The 19,394-nt window shown below is 41.2% G+C and overlaps 1 protein-coding gene across 2 annotated transcripts; it reads left to right on the top strand.

Annotated features, from left to right (window-relative positions):
* The first annotated feature begins 309 nt into the window (after positions 1-309).
* LOC110476762 (uncharacterized) lies at positions 310-17,886 on the top strand. 2 transcript variants are annotated; one of them, XM_021541986.3, is made up of 3 exons: positions 310-440; positions 8,376-8,450; positions 16,546-17,886. In XM_021541986.3, the coding sequence occupies exons 1-3, from the start codon at positions 415-417 to the stop codon at positions 16,829-16,831; spliced, it is 387 nt and encodes a 128-aa protein (XP_021397661.2). In that variant the 5' UTR covers positions 310-414; the 3' UTR covers positions 16,832-17,886. The 2 variants fall into 2 exon arrangements, with proteins under 2 accessions (XP_021397661.2, XP_021397662.2); XM_021541987.3 differs by having other exon boundaries at positions 325-440; positions 8,380-8,450.
* The last annotated feature ends 1,508 nt before the right edge of the window (positions 17,887-19,394 follow it).

The raw sequence follows: 19,394 nt of genomic DNA, 5'->3' as shown, positions 1-19,394 counted from the left end.
GGGCGCTGCCCGCCCGGGGCTGCCCGCGGACCTGTCCCCGCCTGCCCGAGCCCTGCGGCCGCGCCCAAGGAGCAAACCCAGGGCGTCTCCGAGACTGAGAGCCCCAGCGGCGCTCCCACCCTCCCACACTCAGTCACCGCCCCGCGCCTGCTTCCCCCGCCCTGCCGGCGGGGCACGGGGGTCCTGCCCGCCAGGGAGCCCACCGCCCCGCTCTCCTTTTGGCGGGGGGCGCGACCACCGGTGCCGCAGGTGCCCGGCGGGGTGTGGCGGGGCCCGGCTCGCCCCGCCCCGGCTCCTCCCGCCGGGGTCCTCGCCGGCCCCTACGCCCGCCCCGCTGCCACGCCCCCCGGCCGACCGCGGGTGATGGCGCCGGCCTGCCCCTGAGGAGCCGCAGCGGGGAGCGGTGGGGCAGCCATGGAGGAGGACCCGGAGCTGGAGAGGTAGGGGGGAGCGACAGCGCGGGGAGCGGTCTCGAGAGCGAGCGGCCTCCACGCGGCTGCTGCGCCGCTCCGGGCCCGGCAGCGCCTCCCGCGCCGCGGGGCCCGGGCAGCGCGGGGCTGCGGCCGGCCGGCTCCCCCGGCCCGAGCGCTCCGCAGAACCGGCCCCGAGCTCCGCCGGGCTCTGCCCGCTGCCCGCAGACAGCCCCTCCTGTGGGCGTGCGGCCAGGGCGCGCCCCGAGGGCAGCGCGGCCTGGGGCTGCCTCTGCCGTGTCTTCCGCACAGAGCTTTGGGTGCGTGCTGATGTCGCTTAGAAACAGGATTGGAAGGTCTTGGATGGTTCACCCCTCATTAGCTACAATTTGATGAGTTGTGGACTTGGCAAAATAAATTTTAAAAATCCCAAAACACCTTGTGTTGTTAGAGATTTCAATTTTCAGTTGTGCCCTTTGACTAGTTGTTAGAATTGTCGTGTTCTTGTATGAGAAAAATACAAAATGGTTGGTAGTTATTTTGTCAAAAACTAAAACTGTTTTCTATTTGGCATTTCGTTGGAACCAGTGGATTTGTCTTGCTGCACGTTTTGAGTTGCAGTGCTCTCAAGCAAACACTGAGGAATAAAACATTGATTTCCATATTAGGATACTCAAAGTAGGCCTCTCTTGCTTTTGTTTTAGGAATAGACTTTTGGTGTTTATATCACAAATGTTTTGCAAAACAGTGCTATTTGTTTGATGGGAATTTGTTTTTGCAAGCTTATTTCTGGGTTGTTCATTTTCCTTACGGCTGTTTAAAACAACTGTTACAGTGAAGTGATGACCAGAAGCTTTCTGAACTGTTCTCATGGTTCTCTCCTTTAACTTTTAAGAAACCGTATCTGGGAATGCTTACCGAAAATAACTTTTTTCTATTTGTATCTGGCAGGTATTTGAAATGTGCCAAAAGCAATAGTACTGAGACAGTGGAAGGGCTAGAGCGCTTAATGCTTTCTAAGAGGCTTTTAATTCTTGCTGAGCTGTTTCTGTTCTCAGATCATTAGTTTAATAATTAAAGCTTCTTTTGGTGTATGCATGAATGTTATTTTTACTAGTGCCATTCTAAACTTAAACCTTTTTCATTCATGGCAAGTTGAAACCATGCCACTGTTCTTCCATGCTGTCTTCTGGTTGCTGCTGCCGTGCTGGGGGCCTGGGGTTCTCTGGGCAGTTCAGGGCATAGCTGACCTCACCAGCTGTAGCCAGCTGCTCCACAGCCACCTCCTGACTGATGCTCTTCTTCCCAGAAACTACATTTGAAGTTTTACCTTCCTCAAAGGCTCACTCCAAGTTAGGATTTGCTATTCCTGTTCTGTGGCAGTGTGGTAAATAATGAGGATGAAGCTCAGTGTCACTTGTCGAAGTGGCACGGTAGGGTTTAGCTGTTTGGTGTCACCAATCTGTGTCACTGTGCACCTCAGAGGGTGTTTAGTCGGCCCCAAACACATTATAACTACAGTGTAGTGCACTTGACAATTGGCTCTTCCTGTCCTCGATCCACCTATCATCAGTTACTTTTTCATACCTTAAGTTTTCATGACAGCTTACTTTGATAGTAGCACCCTGAACTGAATTCAGTTTGTGCTGTGTGCATTTAGAGGGTGTACTTTGGCACTCTAAATAGTGCTTCACTGTACAGTCTTCAGTACAGAGCCCTTCCAGTCTAACAGAGATCTTTCTTTATCCTTTGTGTTACAGATGTTATGTCTTAGATTCATACTCAATAACATACTGATCATATCATCCTGTGAATAGTGTAGTAATGGCAGTTTAGGCTTATAATTTTTAAGGGTTTTGTATTATGGGTTTAACATACAAATAATAGTGTTTCTGTTCTGTAGCCATAGTATTAATTCCTTTAGTGCATTTTTAGTGTTCAAAAATGGGTTTATGTGGAATATTTTGAGAAGTCTGTCTCTGAATCCAGGCTTGTCTTGCAATGCAGACTTAAATAAAAATTCAAGGTTTTTGTACATGTGCTTTTTATTTAATTAACCATGAGGGAGAAAGAAGCGTAATATTTTTGTGCATGCTTTTTCAGGTCAGAAATTAATTTTGTGTCCCAGTATTCCAAAAAGTGATCTGTTAAGTCAATCGCCCTATATTTTTGTTACTAAGAAGTCTTTTCTTCTAGCTTCTTTTATTTTTATCCTTACTGCCACATTTCCCAATATTATTTTTCAGTTTTACTGTTTCTGACTCTCACTTGATCTTGCTTTTGATGTTTTCCTCACTTTAATATGAAGTGAGGTTTTCCTCGAAGCTGAGTACTTATAAGTTCCTGTGTGACTGTTGCATACAGAATGCAACAGTCTGTGGGTTTTAAAACTCTAAAAGCTATAAATACCACAGATGTGTAAAACAGTAATATTTGCTACATTCTACTGAACTACATCCTCTACTCCATCTCACCCAGTAACCTCTGATGGAAGAAGTATGAACTAAGATTTTCCCCTGTGAACTTGCTGGTACATCAGTGAAGACCCTGAGCCTTAAGGTTCCATGTGATTCTTAAGAAAATTCTAAATTATGTTAGCATATGATTAATGGTATTTGAAGTTATGATGTAAGAAGGAGGTGGAAAAAGGGAATCAGCTAGTAGGAGCTGTTCACTTTCTTTCCTCTGCAAGCACCTGAAACTGCTTTTCCTAGTTTATTTCAACTAAATATACACTGAGATATTATGTAGGTCACCATTTTCATTCCTGCATAAAAAATGAAATCTTTCTTCCCCCTCTACTTCCTAAAGTATTGCCATTGTGGTTCTGTATGTTTGAAGCACAGAAGATGCGTTGTTTCTCTTCAAATACAGAGGAAGTGGCTTTGTTATACTGTGTGTCCATATCCTTCCATAATCCATTCTGTCTTTCAATAGCTATAAACATTCCACAACCTTGGATATCATACTTTATTAGAAGTACCTGCCAAGCTTATTTATAGCATCATTTACTTGGGATTAAGTGTTTCCTAAGGAGATGCTGCTCTGAGTCACAAAGAATGCTATAATTCTGTAACAAGAGGCCTCTAGTTGAGTTGAGAATCAATAATCTAATATTTTTGCTTCATAAGGCAGCCCAACTACACTTTTTGAAAAGCAAGCTTTGTGCCTTGGAGAAAATTAATGGTTCTTACTATTGATTTTAACAGTTGAAGTCAAGTGTCAGGATTAAGTATTCCTTACCCCTGGTGAAAAGGGGGGAAAAAAAGAAAAGAAAAAGTGGTATGCAAGCTAGGATTGGTGTTTGAAATGGAGTGATACGTTCACTTTGCTACTCAGACCAGTGAGAATATTAGCACAGAAATGTGCTGCAAATAACACTCACAAGACTTGGCAAGTAGAATACTTAAATAAGTACAAAACCTGATCAGCAAAGAATGAGAGCATTTCTATCCCCAGTGTGCGATGTGTTTGACTTTGAACAAATGTCAGGAAGCTTGTGGTGTATTGTGCTTCTTTTCATTCTTGCTCTTGTAGTTATGGCATAGCTTTTATTCCTGACTTTCATTTTCATCAGTTTTCTTAGTAAGGGTGAGTGGATAGGACCAGCTCATGAGATTTAATTTTAAATAACAATGTCAGTGTCTTCAGTCACTTGTTTGATTTAAGGTCTTGATAATCATTATTCAGCTGTAATTGGAATACCAACATTCACTTCTATTTCTAATCCCATGCACAGTTAAAAATAAGTTGTATCATTAGTATACAACTGCTTTGAGAAAATTGATTTTAAAAATTGCTAATTGTTTTTACTGACCTTGCAGCTTGCTGTCAGGACCTGCAGTTCCTCAGAAAGTAGGCTTAAGTGTGATTTTTCCCAGTTGCAGTAGAGGAGAAGCTTGGTCTTTGAGCTTTAATAGTAGTGGAATAGGCTGCAAACCGTTATTAATGCTTTCATGAGGATGTGTTTGTTAAAGATGTCTCTTCTCTGACTGGGAGATGTTGGACATGAGCACTGCCCTCCTACTCCAAGTCTGTGCCCTTCTGTAGCTGACTGTGTGCTGTGAAGCAATCCCAATAGAAATATTTTCATTAGAGCTCTCATCAGGATCTTTAATGAGATGGTGGCATGGGTGGAGATGGCAGAGTTTTTTAGGTTGTGTGCTGAAAGCTCCCACTGAGGACTACAGAGAGACCATGATGGATGGGGGGAACCCAAATGTCACCCAGTCCTGGCTTCTCCCATCCCCGTGCCAAGAATTACCAGCCCATCAGAGCTCCATCTCCATGAGACCAAAGGAGCAATGGGACACATACAGTAGGTGGGAACTCACAATAAGGTCTTCTTTGGGCCCCCCTCCCACTTCAGGACTTATCCCAAAAGACAGCCTGTGCCTCCAAGCATGATATCCATCAAGATGAGTCAGTCCTGGGACTTAAGTCCTTTGGGACTTAAGGGTGATGCTGCATAGGGTTGCGGGAGGGGTTATGGAATGCATAAGAAAAGCATTTTGTGATCACATATGGCTTGTTGGGAGGAAAGGGTCAAAAAGGGAAGATTTGGCAAGAGGGGAGTAGTTTTGCTCGAATTATGTTGCAGCTGGGAATACTAAGAATATCAATGTGGGAAAACTTCACATATTATGCCTGCTGCTGATTATACTCTGGTTTGACAGAGCTGTAGAGATAACATAAATGTTATCAAAGACTTCCGAGGCATTTTCACAGAGAGGCTTGAGCCTCCTGCTGAGAGAGAGAGATCAAAAGCCCAGAGATGATATAAAGTACAGCAAGGTGATGAACTGCATGTGTGAGGCCCTTTGATAAACTGGGGCGAGCAGTGGGCTCCCCTGGCCACTCAGATGAACTGAGCCTAAGGGAGCCTGTGTCCCTGTGTGTCCCTGCTTGGCCTTGTTAGTGAGGTCAGGAAAGAAATCCACGCTCTGCATTTCAGCTGTGGCTTGGTGGTCACCCTGGTTACCAGTCTGTGTTGTTTCACTTGTGGCTTACTATGGGATGTATAGGGGAGAAACCAAAGTCAGGGAAAGTCTAGTGATGTTCTAGTGATGTGGGGAGAAGTGAGAGTGGGAAAATAAAGGAACAAGGAAATAATAAGGTCTGGTTGTGTGTGTATAGGCTGCTGATTGGTACTCTTATCTGGTCGTGCCCTGCTCCTAATCATCACAGTATGTCCTGTCTTCTTGTTAAATTCCTTTCTAACTCTGTCTTGGGGGAAGGACTCTGTTTGAGGGGAGAGGGTGTACATTGCAGTGCTAGCAGCTACAGACGGTGGATCCATGGTGCCAGCAGCTGGTACATGTGAAGGTTTGGTTGCCAGCAGCTGGGCTTGGGCCCTGGGCTGGAGGCCTGTGCACTGGCAACTGGGGACGTTTCCTGGAGTGAGTAAAACCAAATGTTAGCCCCTGAAATGGGGTACAACACATTGGGTGCCATGTGTTTATCTGTGTTGTAGTACTTGAGCAAGTATGGGTGTATGAGGGACCATGTGGCTGTTGGTGAAGATCAAGTTGGAACAGCTGGTAAGTGGATGAATAAGGAGAGAGCGGGAGTGTGAGCTTGTATCTCCAAGAGCTAGGAGGAGCTAGCTGTTGAGACCAGGGAATCCTGACCATCTGCTAAAGAGACTGTAGGGTTAGGGGTGAGATGTGTGTGTGTGCACCTGTGTGTCTCTGCACACAAGACTGAAGTGGGGTTGGATACTGGGGGATCAGGGTGTCCCAGTCAGTCCTGTGTGGTGATTTGTACTGGCAGTGCACTTGGGCTGAAGTACTGGGGACTCCCACACCTGGCTGGAGAGAAGAGCAGGATGCAGTTGTAGGTCTGAGCATGCTGTGTGTCTGTCTGTGATGTCTGTGATGGATGTGGCCAGCAGTGTAAGTGGCTGGTGTGTGCATTTGCCTCCTAGGAGCTGATTTTCAGCCTTGCTACTGGTTGGACCTTCATATGGAGGCTGCCTGGCCTCTCAGTGGCATTGTACATCTTCTCATCTGTAATCACAAACCATGGGTGGTCTCTGTAATAACATGGTGTTTTCGTTGCCTATAACTATCAGACATTCCTCTTTGTTACCAATTTTTCATTTTTTAGGTCTATCTATTTGACCTTTTGGAAAAAAATTATGAAGCTCTTCCCCTGAGTGAGGAATAGAAAATACTTCTCATTTTGCCTGACTAGGAATTATTCTATTATTTTGACACATGCATTTATGATACTGGTTTTTAAGATATATGCAATGGGAACTTTGCCTGTAACCTTGGAATACAGTGAGAGGAAAAAGTCTAATTGCTCAAAAATGTAAATAGGTCTTGTACCATACTCTTGAAGATAAAAATATCACTGCTTGTACCTTCATGTTACTGTAATTCTGCAACTTGATTGCCCAAAAATAATTGCCACAGCAAGTTTTAAGTGGTGCTTGCTATAAAAGATGTCAGAATGATGACAGAGTTCTTAAATGTGCCCCGTCCCTAATTTTCCCTCCTATCAGTCCCCAAGTGTTTGGATGATTCTCATGTGAAAGTTACATGCTGCATTCCCTTTGCTCATGCTGCTGCCTTTAGAATTGAAGCTGGCAGCCATGGAACTGTTTGTACTGTAACCAAGCTGTAAAAATGAAGAGAGCGAGGAATGTGGAGTCCCACGAGGCCTCTAAAAGCAAATTTTAAAAACTTGTTTGTGTAGCTTTTGGCTTACTTGTCTAGAGGATATAAGTTCAGTGAGTGGAAACATTATTTCAGAGAGGATCTGGGCATTGCATTTAATTTGTCTGTGCAAGCTAAAAGGGCTTTGTAAAGCTGCAGTGAATAAGAGCGATGTTGAAACAATGTTTGAGCGATTAGGAAACAATGTTTGATAATGAAGGTGTGGAACTAGAAGGCTGCTAAGGTGGATGCCAAGTCAGTCTGAGCTTTAACAAAAAAAAGTCTAAAATACTTAAAGGTATGTAATTCCTACCTAAGTTAATACAATTGGTCTCACCATGTTAATTTATTATGATGTTTTCCCTAAAACTGAATCATAGCTGTTTAAAATACCTATGTCTGTGCTTTATTAGTGCTTTGTAGCTCAGATTATTTGGTTTCTTTTTTCAATTATAATTGTTACAGCTTTTATAGTACAATAATAATGACAGGCTTTTAATCTTTCAGTCAGGTTTCTTAAAAAGAGAATCACCAAGTTTGGTAACTGGTAATTAAAAGTCAGACACTTTCTTCCCCTCTTTCCTCACCTTTGTCTGACATTGCTGTTTGAAGGCTCAGGGCAAGCTTCTATAAAAGCCGTGTGTTCACACTATCATGGCTATAACTTAGCTCAGGATGCTCAGATAGCAAATTCTGGGTCTGGAGAAAAAACAAGTTTTGCTGTAATTTCATGAAGACCTGTGTATGCAACATCTCTCATGTTCCAGTGCTACAGCCTGTGGGGTTTTTTTTTGGTGCCTGTGCACCATTTATTTTTTTGTGTTCTTGGAAGTAGCCATCCCTCACCCATCACTTCTCTTACCTGGGAAGGCAGCAGTAGCTGGTGAGGTTGCTGGCACTGAACTTGGCATCTTGGAGAAGGTATCTTCTGATGATGGCTCACCTGGGAGATACTCCTTTCCATGAGTGCCTGTAGTATGACAGGATACCCAACTTGTTCTCACAAGCAGAAGTATGCTTAAAAAGGATTTGAAGTACCCCAAGCCCTGTTCTTCATTCAGTGTTACAGTTTTCGTATTTACAACAGCTTTAGTTGGTTTTAATATTTCAGAATGTTTTTTTTTTTTTTAATCTTGGTGCATAGGAATTTGCATTATCTTAAAAGTCAAGGTGATTTTGGTAGCTTCTTTATTACTTAATTCACTTCAGTGAATAAATCTGTCTGTTTTATTTGCCTAAGCGCATAAAGTGTCAAGTTCTTGTGTTCCACAAGTGGTGACCTTTTCCCTTTTCTTTTATTTAGAAAGGCTGTGGAAGAGTTACTTAAAGAGGCCAAACGTGGGAGAACCAGAGCTGAAACAATGGGAGCTATGGGTTGGTAAGTTGTGCCAGGAAGAAATGAATGCTGATGCCAAAATAAATCTTGTCTTTAATGTGTGACAGAAGTCTCTGCCTTTTTATGTGTTTCATGTTTAAATAATTTGTCTTCATCCACATACTTTGGCAAAAAAATCCAGTCTAAATAAGACAGAAATTTAGGTAAATTCTGTTGTCATGAAATTGTTTGTCTGAATGTGTTGAGCACAAAACAATTGGAAAATGTGGAATATGTTCTTATAATAGAATTGCAAAGTTTGGATTGAAATCTCATGAGTCTTTGTGCATGTACTTACATGTTGTGTACATGTTACTGGGTTAGACTCTGTTTTAAGTGAAAGGAATTCATAACCTGACAAAGAAACCTAAAGCCTTTTATTAATAAGTCAACAAACTATCCTTTAGTAGACAATTCATATATAAATTGTAGCCAAAAAGCTGCTCAATGAACTCAAAAATATAATCCAGTTTTGGAATGAGGGTTACTTACTAATATGAAAAAAATACTAAAATCCAGGGGCTAATTTGTATAGTAATTGGGAAAAAAATCGCAGTATTTAAATCTTAAATGAAATATACCATTTATTCTTCAATACAGTAGTCCAGATTTACAGCTAGATTGACATGGAATGTAATGCATGTAATTGTAATTAGGGAAGTAATAACATACTGGGGACAGTCATTCATAAAATAATGTACATGACTTTGATAAGAAGCTGTTGGATCTAGGGACATTCACACAAGTAGTGCACCGGTTGACTGCACTAAGTGCACTTGTAAATAAGATTTGTCTTCCTCCATCAACAGTAGTAAGAGATAAGTCTGCACTATTCATTAAGGTCTCAGTTCAGTTGTCTGTTTTAATAGCTCTGAAGAGATTAAAATAGTGTCTTGCTGGAAAAAAAAAAGTTACTCCTTTGTGTTTTCAAACATCTTTGGGATTTTCTGTATGTTTTACTCAGTATTTCTTCTAGGGATGTAGTTCATACTGTTTCTGCTAAAATAACTTAATTGGTGTAATCTCCCAGAGTGGCTACAGCTGTCCTGATCTGCTGTGCTTTGATCCTGTCAGCCTAGCCATGTGGCCAGGTAACCCAGTGCACATAATTAGCACCATGAAGTGATGTATGCATCCAGTCACTGTGAGTTTGCAAGTTGATCCAGATATGGAAACTAAAGATTTCTGCCGGGAGGTAATCAGGTGCCCCTGTACAATTTTGCTGCCACTTGTGCAGTCTGGAATACCTGCCAGGAGAGTGTATGGGCATCTGCTCCTGAATGTGGCTCCTTCTTATTCTTTGTTTGTAGGAGGATAGTGGCCCTGTTCAGCTGGCTCTGATGATCAGCTCAGAATGCAGTTCGCTAAAGCCTGATGCCCGAGGCCTGCCAGGGAATGGGATAGGCAAGGGTGACCTGTTGTTCAGAGCAGTTGCAGATGAATGGTGCTTGGTAGGTTACTGTTCTTTTAAAGTTGTAGAAGGAAAGGCCTGTCAAGACCACTCCAGGCAGAGGAAGACTGTTGACATAGGGATTGGCATGGTGATATCCTGCACTGAGGCTGTTGAAGTACTTTCGACTGCAGAGGTACATGTAAACAGCTGTACTGGGTCAAACAAAGGATCCATCCCTGCAGTGCCCTGTGTCCCTCAGTGGCTCATACCCAGTGCCTAGGAAGTGATTTGCTGAATATCTTTGTTTCTGAGTATGCTCACTAGTACCTTCTTCAACGTACTTCTTCTGCAGCTCAGGATATCATGCTCTTAGAGATTATTTCTTTGTATGTAATGCACCTCCAGGGATTTTTATCTCACTGAATTTTTATCTCTCACCTAGACAGACTGGTAGTAATCCCTTTTGTGACAAATCTGCTGTAGCGTTTGACATAAACTAGTGTATGGCTGGCATGTGTGGCTGTAAGGAAAGTATAAAGCCCCTCAAAGGCAAACTCCCAGTAAGTCTTTGCTGTCCAGTTCTGCAGGCACAACAGATAGAACAAAAGGTGCCACTGCTGTCACCTCTTTAATATTTTAATATTTTTTTATGCTGTGTTATGCTGTTCTGGTGCTTCTGAACTGGCCCAACAACTAGGTATTGCATAAACCGATGGGAGATATAATGGGTAAGATATTTGGAAGAAAACTTAACTATGCCCAGTTGAGTATCACACTCCAACAAAATGCTGTCAAGTGCTACTGATCCTGAAGGGCTTCAGAGATTACATCAGGACTGACATGTAACCTTGCAAGGTGTAAACTACTGAGAAGAAAGTAACTTCTGCTCAGAGCTCTGTGGATATCAAATGAAATGAGCAGAAAAGTTAGTTCATGAAAATGTGTATTTGTAGACCAGATCGAGGAAATCTTAAGTCATAGAAGCAAAGACAATGTCATCAACAACTTGTCTTTGCAAAGCACAGTGCTAACAGGTAAAACACAAAACCTTCCTTCCTTGCCAAACTCAAAATGCTTACAGGTGTGTTTCATGAGGACTTCTGGGATTCCTCAGCCCTTTGTCAGAGGAGTCCTGGAGAAGAGATGCACACACCCTGGAGACATCTAGTGTAAGGCCATCAGTCCTGCACTGGCACTGGAAATTTGAAGCAGCTCAACCTGTGAAGAAAAGATTTGTTCTGCCATCTGTCTTTGGGTAAGGACAAGCAGAGGTGACTACTGCTCATACTTCACTGATTCCAGTTTATGTTGCTGTTCAGCAGCTGTTGAATACTGGGAAATACATTTCTGGAGTCAGTGGCATTTGACAGAAGTTGGTCAAAGGGAGGTATACGGAGAAGCTGCTTTCCTAGGTGGGGTGACTGTATTGTGCATACCATTGCACAGGAGTAGTGTCTCCTGGTAAATGTTGATAGCAGCAAAACCTTAGCCAGCAAGCCTCTCAACACTGTTTTGGGACTGCTCTCAGGTTCAAGCCATTGCTCTGTTACTATCCAGAGTGATAAATTCTTCATAGCTCAGGTACACTATTTGAAAAAGTTCCCCAAGCACACTGCATAAGCATTTGCTGTCTCATCATTTGAGATAGATTATGGTAGCTGTAGCCTAAAATACAAGTATCCAAACCAGCTTAGCTGACAGGTAAAAAAAAAAATGCACAAAGCAATCAATCTGCAGCCCAGTCTTTCATACAAAGACTGAGCCTTGAAATATAGGACAGTATTGTTAGTATTTCCTCTAGTTTGGGAATGTTTTGCTGGTTTTACATTGTCTTAAAAGTTTAATGTGGATGACATGGACAGGTGCTGCAACCTTAGAGGCTAGTGGCAGAAAGGCCTGTCCTTGTTTGGGACAAGTAACCAGCAGGGAGGTTGGCAGTGATACTGCCCAAGAATTTGTTTGGGAAGGGAAATTATCTGAGGCTCTCTGGACGTGGAACAACGTATTGCCAGAGGGCTGCATGATCTCTTAGTTGGTTGAGAATCTCAGCTCACTGGCCTCCATACTCTCTGGACTGCTCAGATAGGCAGTATGTAGATCCGTGGTAAATGAATCCAAGAAATGCTGGATATTCTTATTTGTAGATTTCATTCAGCAATGCAGTATTTCTAGTTCCTGCAGTGTTGCTTTTATATGTACTCTCTGGTCGTGGTGATTCTTGTTAGGGGGGGGTGGTTTCCTGAATCCTTATGATAACGTGTGATGTAGATCCTGCTGCTAATGTATCTGGCTCAAGCATTAGTACAGATAATCACAATAAGGAAATGTGTGAGAGAAGGGTAAGGAAGAACTCTCTTCTGAAGGTGTCTTAATCCTGGAAGTGTTAATCAGAACAGAGCAAAATCTGTGGTTGAATCCTAGTGATGATGCTGTGATGCTGGAACTTCTGAGATGAGAAAAGACAGCAGAGGAGTTGTCTGGAAGCTAACATTTGGAAGATCAGTTGGATCCAGCGTGAGACGTTTTGGACAAATAGTCTAAGAACATTTGAAATTGTTAGATAAATTTGTTTCATCAGAGGCTATTGGACATAGATGAAATAGGATATTTGGGGGTTTCCATTTTTTCTTGTTAAAATAAAGCCAAACGTTCAGCTTCTTTTAAGTGTTTCTCTTAGTTCTATGTACATAATTCATGAGCTTCTTTATAGCAATGACTTTAAGCAGGTATTCTGCTTTGACTAAGAAAGGCAGTTAAAATGCCACAAAAATTACTGTGTGAAGAAAGTTCTAGATGCCTTTTTTCCCAGTGTATAGGTCTGACCTTCAAAGATGCTGATAACATGAGCAAATCAAATGTAGCTTCTCATGTTATTTGAAAAACTTATGTAAAGTAAGAACTGGAAAACTTTATATTTTTGGATGGTATGTTCAGCTCTGCATTGTAAGAGCAAATTAAATTACAATTTAAAAACTTTGGAAGCATTACATTATTTTTAACTCCATATTTTTGTCAAGCAATCATAAAATTGCTGTCATTCCTATAGATAGCTTTCTGTTCAATACCAAATCTGTTAAAAGTACAGCAGAATACAAAATGATGATGATGATGTTGAGGATACTGAAATTGTGATGTGCTGTGTTGCAGCTTGTCTTTGAGTGGGTGTTGTGTGCAAGAAGACTGCAATGGATTCCCCTCAGCTTTCATTTGAATATGAGGAGGAGGAGGAGAAACAGGGTACATATAGAGATTGAAAAATAAGTATGTTAAAATCTTATAATCAGGGCACATCCTGAGTCAAGCTGTCACTGGAACAAATTGGCCAGAGAAGCTCTGGATGCCTCATCTCTGGAAGTGTTTGAGACCAGGTTGGATGGAGCTCTGAGCAACCTGATCTAGTGAAAAGGTGTCACTGCCTGTGGGGTTGGAACTTAATAATCTTTAAGGTTCCTTCCAAACCAGATGGTTCTATGATCCTACAAAGTCCTGCCAGCTGTACCTGGCTGCCAAGACCATATTTCAAAGCCTTCAGTGTCCTCTGAGGCATCCTCTTATGTAAGGTCCCCCATGACAGGGCGACAGCATTGATTACTTGGTTTGGCAAAACAACCTCCAGCTGTTTCCCCTCTCCCTTCAGTCACTCTTATATTGAAATATGATATTTTCTATGGTAGTTTGGAAATGGTAGAAATGTAATTGTCAGTTCATCCATAGTGAGCTCTTTTTCTTGGAAAGATGGCTCTGTATCATGAAGCTAACTGCCAATCCTGTTTGGTGTGTTCAGTTACTCAGCAGAGACAAGACTGGCACATGGCATTGTGCTCTTGTCTTAAGTGGTGTCAGCATGTTTTTACTGTTAAGAACTTGTATAGTACATTTCTGTGCTGAACTGCACTGCTGCTCTGGGTGACCGACACTGTTTGGAAATTCTGTGTTACTGCACAGAAGTTGACTTAAAGGGTCAAAAATAGGATTAATATTTGACCTATGTTCACAATGACAGATTTAATTTTTTTTTTCTCAAAAGGTAATATCATTGTCAAAATGCAGTATGTTGCATTGTCTTGGTTATTACATTGTGGAGAGATTTTGAGGGGTGTGAGATTTATTTGTGGAGGGAGGCAATATTCTGTTGGTGAGAATAGCTTAGTCTAGCTTTTGGAGCACGCAGAGCAAAAAGTGAATCTTACAATGGGTGAATACTCTGCTATGGAACTGGAGTCTGGTAGACAGGAATGCTCTAGCACTGCAGTTTGTGTCCTTGCCTCACACATGCCTGCAGCCCTGCTTGGGGCATATTTCAATTCAGAACTTTAATGTTCTTTTGAGACGGGGTTTTTGGTCTCAAAAACTTGTTTGATTTTTACTGGTTGGTTGGTTTGTTTGTTTTAAACCAAAGCATTTCAAATCAGTTCTGTGACACTGTTTGCTGGTCACAGCAGTATTGTGTTCCACCATACCCAGGCTGAGATTGCCTCCCAGCCCTTCAGAACTCACCTGAGGGCAAACCTGTTTATGAATTGAGCACTGCAGGATCAGACCCTACAGCAAACCTAAGGTCGGTGTTTAGAGATGTCAATTTCCTCACCATTAGACATTAGACACTATTATCTCAAAGATAATAGTGGATTCATATAGTTCACTTTTAATCTTCACAGTTCCATATATACCATAGCTATATGTAAACATGTGCTCTGTGCGTGCGTGTAATATATAGTACATGCCATACATCTTGATTGCTTTAAGATTTAAAGATAGCATTTGCTTTGTTGAAGTCTGAAGTTAATAAAACTAAGAACTAATGTTTTTCTTCAGTTCCATGATTTACTGGCTGCTCCATGAAAGCCTGGTGGCTCGCTTTAATCACAGTATGATGGTAAACTAATGGCATCTCTTAGCTGACTCTCAAGTCCAACATTTCTCATCAATTTTCATTCTTTGTGTAGCTCAGCCAGCACTCATAGTGTCAAAAAGAAATAAATGCTTCAGCCAGATGGATTTATTATAGGGCAGATGGACTATCTCATTCTAGAACTATATATTAGTGCTTGAATCAGTGCATTAGCTCTTAAGAAAAAACAAGAGGAAGAACAAATGTGAAATAGATTTTGCCTGGATGCAGCCTAGAAAAGGTTACCCTCCTTTGTAGGAAATGTTGAGGTACAATAGTTTATGCACTCATAAGACATAGAAAGGACTTTAATGTTGACTGGTTTCTTTTATGTCTTAAGTGTAACCTGTGCTGTGACTCATTGAGCACCATGTTCATCGGTGGTGTAGCTTCAGATAGGAACCCTGTTCTACTGGCATTTATTATCCTCATGTTTTTACTCAGTAAAACAATTAATGGATAAATAGTTTCTCTAATTTACAAAAGAGTTATAGTAGATTAAAGACCTTATTTATTTAAAAACAGGATTTAAGAAAAATAGTGTAGATTTATATGAAGAAAGTTTTGAAAATTCTAAAATTCTATGCAGTAGATGGGTATCAGAAAATACCTAGTGGAAATAAAACAGTGTGGCTGTATACTTCTAAAATTGCTCTCCTAAGTTCTTGAAGGATTTAGCACAAGAACAATTATCAGGAATGCTTAGTAAGCAGACCTGAAGCAAAACACTGGTAAATTCCATGTCCAGTTAAGTCATGAAGTGTATTAAATAATCATACATGATCTGTGCTGTAGTTTGCTTGTTGTTCTAATTCCTCTAATGGTTTAGAAGTGTCAAACGTTTCTGAGTAGTTAGTGTTTAATTTCTACACTTACACAAAATATTCAAGTAGAATAGATGATCTTAACATTGTGCTGTTAGGATCCCATGACTCTGTGGTTGAGTCAGTAAATTACTGTGATCTCTAACAGCTCTGATTTTTTTTAAAGCAATCCTATAATCTGTCTCAAAAATGTGAAGAGAAACACCACGGTGACTCCAACTATAAACAAAGTCTTCAGAGTGATTTCTGTTTCATATAGGAACATATTTAAACTTTTTTTTTATTCCATTCTTTAAGAAATGATAAATTAGGAATAAGTAGAGTACAGCTGATACCAGCAAGATAAATGAAATTTACAATACTTGGTTCCTAAAACCAGCTGATAAATTATGTGCACAAGGGCTTAGCTGTGAGTGAGAAAGTTAAAAAAATGGAAAACAGTTGGATAAGTATCTTTACTGTTTAAGAAAAATAATTAAAACACTTTGGTGGTTGCTAAGTATAAGTTTAAATTGTTAAGTCTTGTGCATGTTTATGCTACAGCTATTTGGGTTCCTGCTGCATGTGTATCTTACTTTCTTAATATTGCAGTTCACTAGATAATGGTGACTTTAGAAGACTCTAATCTCTGTAAGACATTCTGATTTGACTTAGAGTATGTTACTAAATGTTTGATTTCTGAAACCTAAGTTAGGCACCATCAACCTTAAAATATATTGGCATCCTTTGCTTCCACCTCCACATACTACCTTGAGAAAGTCATGTGGATTTTCACTGTGTTGAAGTAAAATAATTTTCTTCCCATAAAGAGTAAGACAAAAGAATGGTGATGATCTGGAACTTACTTTTCTGTACTGAGAGTTTACACTAGGTGGCATGCAAGGAAAGCCAAAATCACAAATCTGTCTTAAAATCACTGAAGTTAAAATCTCAGACTTGTTTTGGGAAGTTTTTACCTTGTCTTTTGATGATTTTTAAATGTCTTTACAGGTTGAAATGTCCTCTTGCTGGTACGAATAAAAGATTTCTTATTAATACCATCAAAAACACATTGCCATCTCAAAAAGAACAAGACCAAGAGCGTGAGCAAAAGGAAGATGATAAGGAGTCTGAACCAAGCAAAAGCAGAAAAGAAGAAAAACCAAAGAAACGCAGAACTCATCCATATACACCCAGCTTTCAATCCAGAAGGAGAGTCAGCTACTCTCCTCCAAGGCACCAAAGCAGGAACCAGCACACAAAGGATAAACATGAAAAGCGATCAAGCAAGCGATGAGGAGAGGAGAGTGACAAGAATGTGTTGTTACGAGTCAGGAATGTCATTTGAGTATAGGAAAGTCTCAGTTTTTTCAAGAAGAGTTGATGTTCAAACTTGAGTTTGGAACCAAGTTGCCTGTGTGAGAAGTAACCTTGAGGTAGCTTTAGAAACTTTACTTTGGGACCTTTAAGAGAAAATCGAAGTAAGCATAAAACTTTCAGTTGTTTTAGAACAGACATTCCCTTTACTCTGTTCATCTCTCCCCTTCTGACTAAGCCTAGGGAATTGGTGATGGAGCGTGTTACGTGTGTCACTGTCTAATACAAATCATTTAATCATGTCACTCTTCTGGAAATAAATCTAAATTAAGTAGAATTCTATTTATTGTGTGAAGTTTGCAGAACTTCTTTGCTGCTAACCAATAAAGAAGTTTTGCTTATTTGGGTTAGAATCTAGAAGAGAAAGCTGGTCAGTGCCTGGCCAAGCATATGCATTTTATATAGAATATAAGACATTGCTTTCTTTAATATAAGAAGAAGAAATTTAAATTGGGCAATGCTGGTTTTGCTTTCCAGAAGGGACTGTCAGGAAATACTGATTTTGCTTGTTAATGTATATTCACAAACCTATCATAGATAACAATAAACATTACCCCTAAAAACCTGCAACTGCAATAATTGTCTCTGTTTAGACTTCCCTCTGTAAGGAAGTAGTTGGAACAGTCTGTTGTCTTGGTGCTTTCAAAACAAACCCTGAAGACAAAATTTTAATCTTTTCTGTTTACTGCTAGAAAGTTTCCAAGTAAATATGTAATACTAGAAATACAGAGATTATGCCTAAACTGTCAAATGCTCACTTTCCAAGCCTGTGTGACAATTCTGGAGTGGTACAGTTCTTCAACTTGTGACCATGAGCACGAATGGTGCACATTGGCATCTATGTCTCGCTTCTGTTTGTGTTACCTTAACAAACTTCTCTGTGAAATTTTGTATTTTACTGTTCTCAGAAATAATTGTTTTCAACGTAGGTTTGTTTCTGAGTGTGTTGACAATAAAATGGAAGATGTTCATTGACGGTGCCCTGCGGAATGGATCTTTTACCGGGTGCCTCTGCGGGGCAGGAGCGGCGCGGCTCCGCGGCCCGCCCGTGCGGAGCCAGGGCAAGAGCGCCACCTATGGGCCGCACCCGCCTCTGGAGAGCCGCGCCAGCTCCGCGCGGGAGGGACACGGCGGGGCTCTGTTCGGCTGGATTTTGGTGCACGACCTGGGAATTGCTCTTCTGAGCAGTGGGAAGGTAGAAATACCGGCGCTGAGCCCTCTGGAGACTGGCAGGGTCAGCATATCCAATGAAGTGGGGAGCTTCGACGTTTCCCCAGAGGAGTTATGTACAGGTCCTCTATTTCCCTGAAAGATCCACAGCACTAAAATAGACCTCCCAGCCTTTCAGAAAATTTACAACTATTTAAGTGGGATCAATGAAAAAGTAGTATCCTTGGAGAATATAAGGACTATCTTCAGTGTAAATAAACAGATGGTGTTTGCAGTCTTTATTTTGTTGATCACTGTTGTGTACTCCTTAATAATCCTTTTTGGGAGGACAACAGCTATAACATGGGCTGAGCTCTGCTGCAGTGACAGTGCTGGATTGATGTGACTTTGAAGCAGAGAATTCATCTCACCATTGGTCAGAATTTGGATTGGAGATGTTCCACAGAACAAATTTTTGTGAATTCTTGCTGGTCTGGCTAGTGCTGGTATATACTGTCCTGAAAGATTTCACCTCTCAGACCTTCAGACATCACTTTGGGATAAGGGCTGTTGTTGATGCTATATTAATTTATGCCAGGCTTTCAGGTAGGGAAACTGATTAGAGCATGCTCTCAAAATTAGTCTGGATTGCTGATAATGCTTGCATACTGGAAATGCTCAGCTAAAGGATCTGACATGACCTGCACTGATAACTGGAGAAAGCTTTTCATCAGTGGTCGTGGTAGGTTCAGATTCAATTCCACATTTTTCTGACTTACAGAATACACACAAATCATTAATCTTCCACTGGTAAATTCCATCTTTAATGCTTTCTTTTGTAATTACTTAATAAAAACAAAATCCTCTGCTGCTCATTAACTGTTCTTAAGGCAACTCTTTATAGAATCACAGAGTGGGTAAACTGGAAGGGAGCACAGTGATTTTTTAATAAGAACTTGGGTGCACAAAGTCAGTTTTGTATTTCGTCTGCAGTTGCTCATATTGTGCAGCCCCAGCATCATGTTTATAAGACAACCTAAAGATAGGATTTAACCATGAAAATTAAGACTTGTACATTACTTTTCCAAATGTGTTACTAACTGCTGTGCCCTTGTTGTTAAATAAATATGTAAATAAATAGTATGTTCTTGGTCTCAGCTTCCCTAGTTACTCCCATGGGAAGGGAATGCATGGTTACCTTAAGTGTTGCTGCAGCCATGCTTCACAGGTGTTCCTTGTTAGTCTTTGAGCTACCAGGATTGTCTGTGTATAGTTTCAGAGCACATTATATGGATAAAGTTTATTCAGGTGAAACTATTCTCTTGCCATAGAAC

This window comes from Lonchura striata, chromosome 2 (genome assembly GCF_046129695.1).
Source record: "Lonchura striata isolate bLonStr1 chromosome 2, bLonStr1.mat, whole genome shotgun sequence".
Lineage (NCBI taxonomy): Eukaryota > Metazoa > Chordata > Aves > Passeriformes > Estrildidae > Lonchura > Lonchura striata.
Note: the sequence above shows the minus strand (reverse complement) of the source record. Positions and strands in the feature narration are given on the sequence as shown.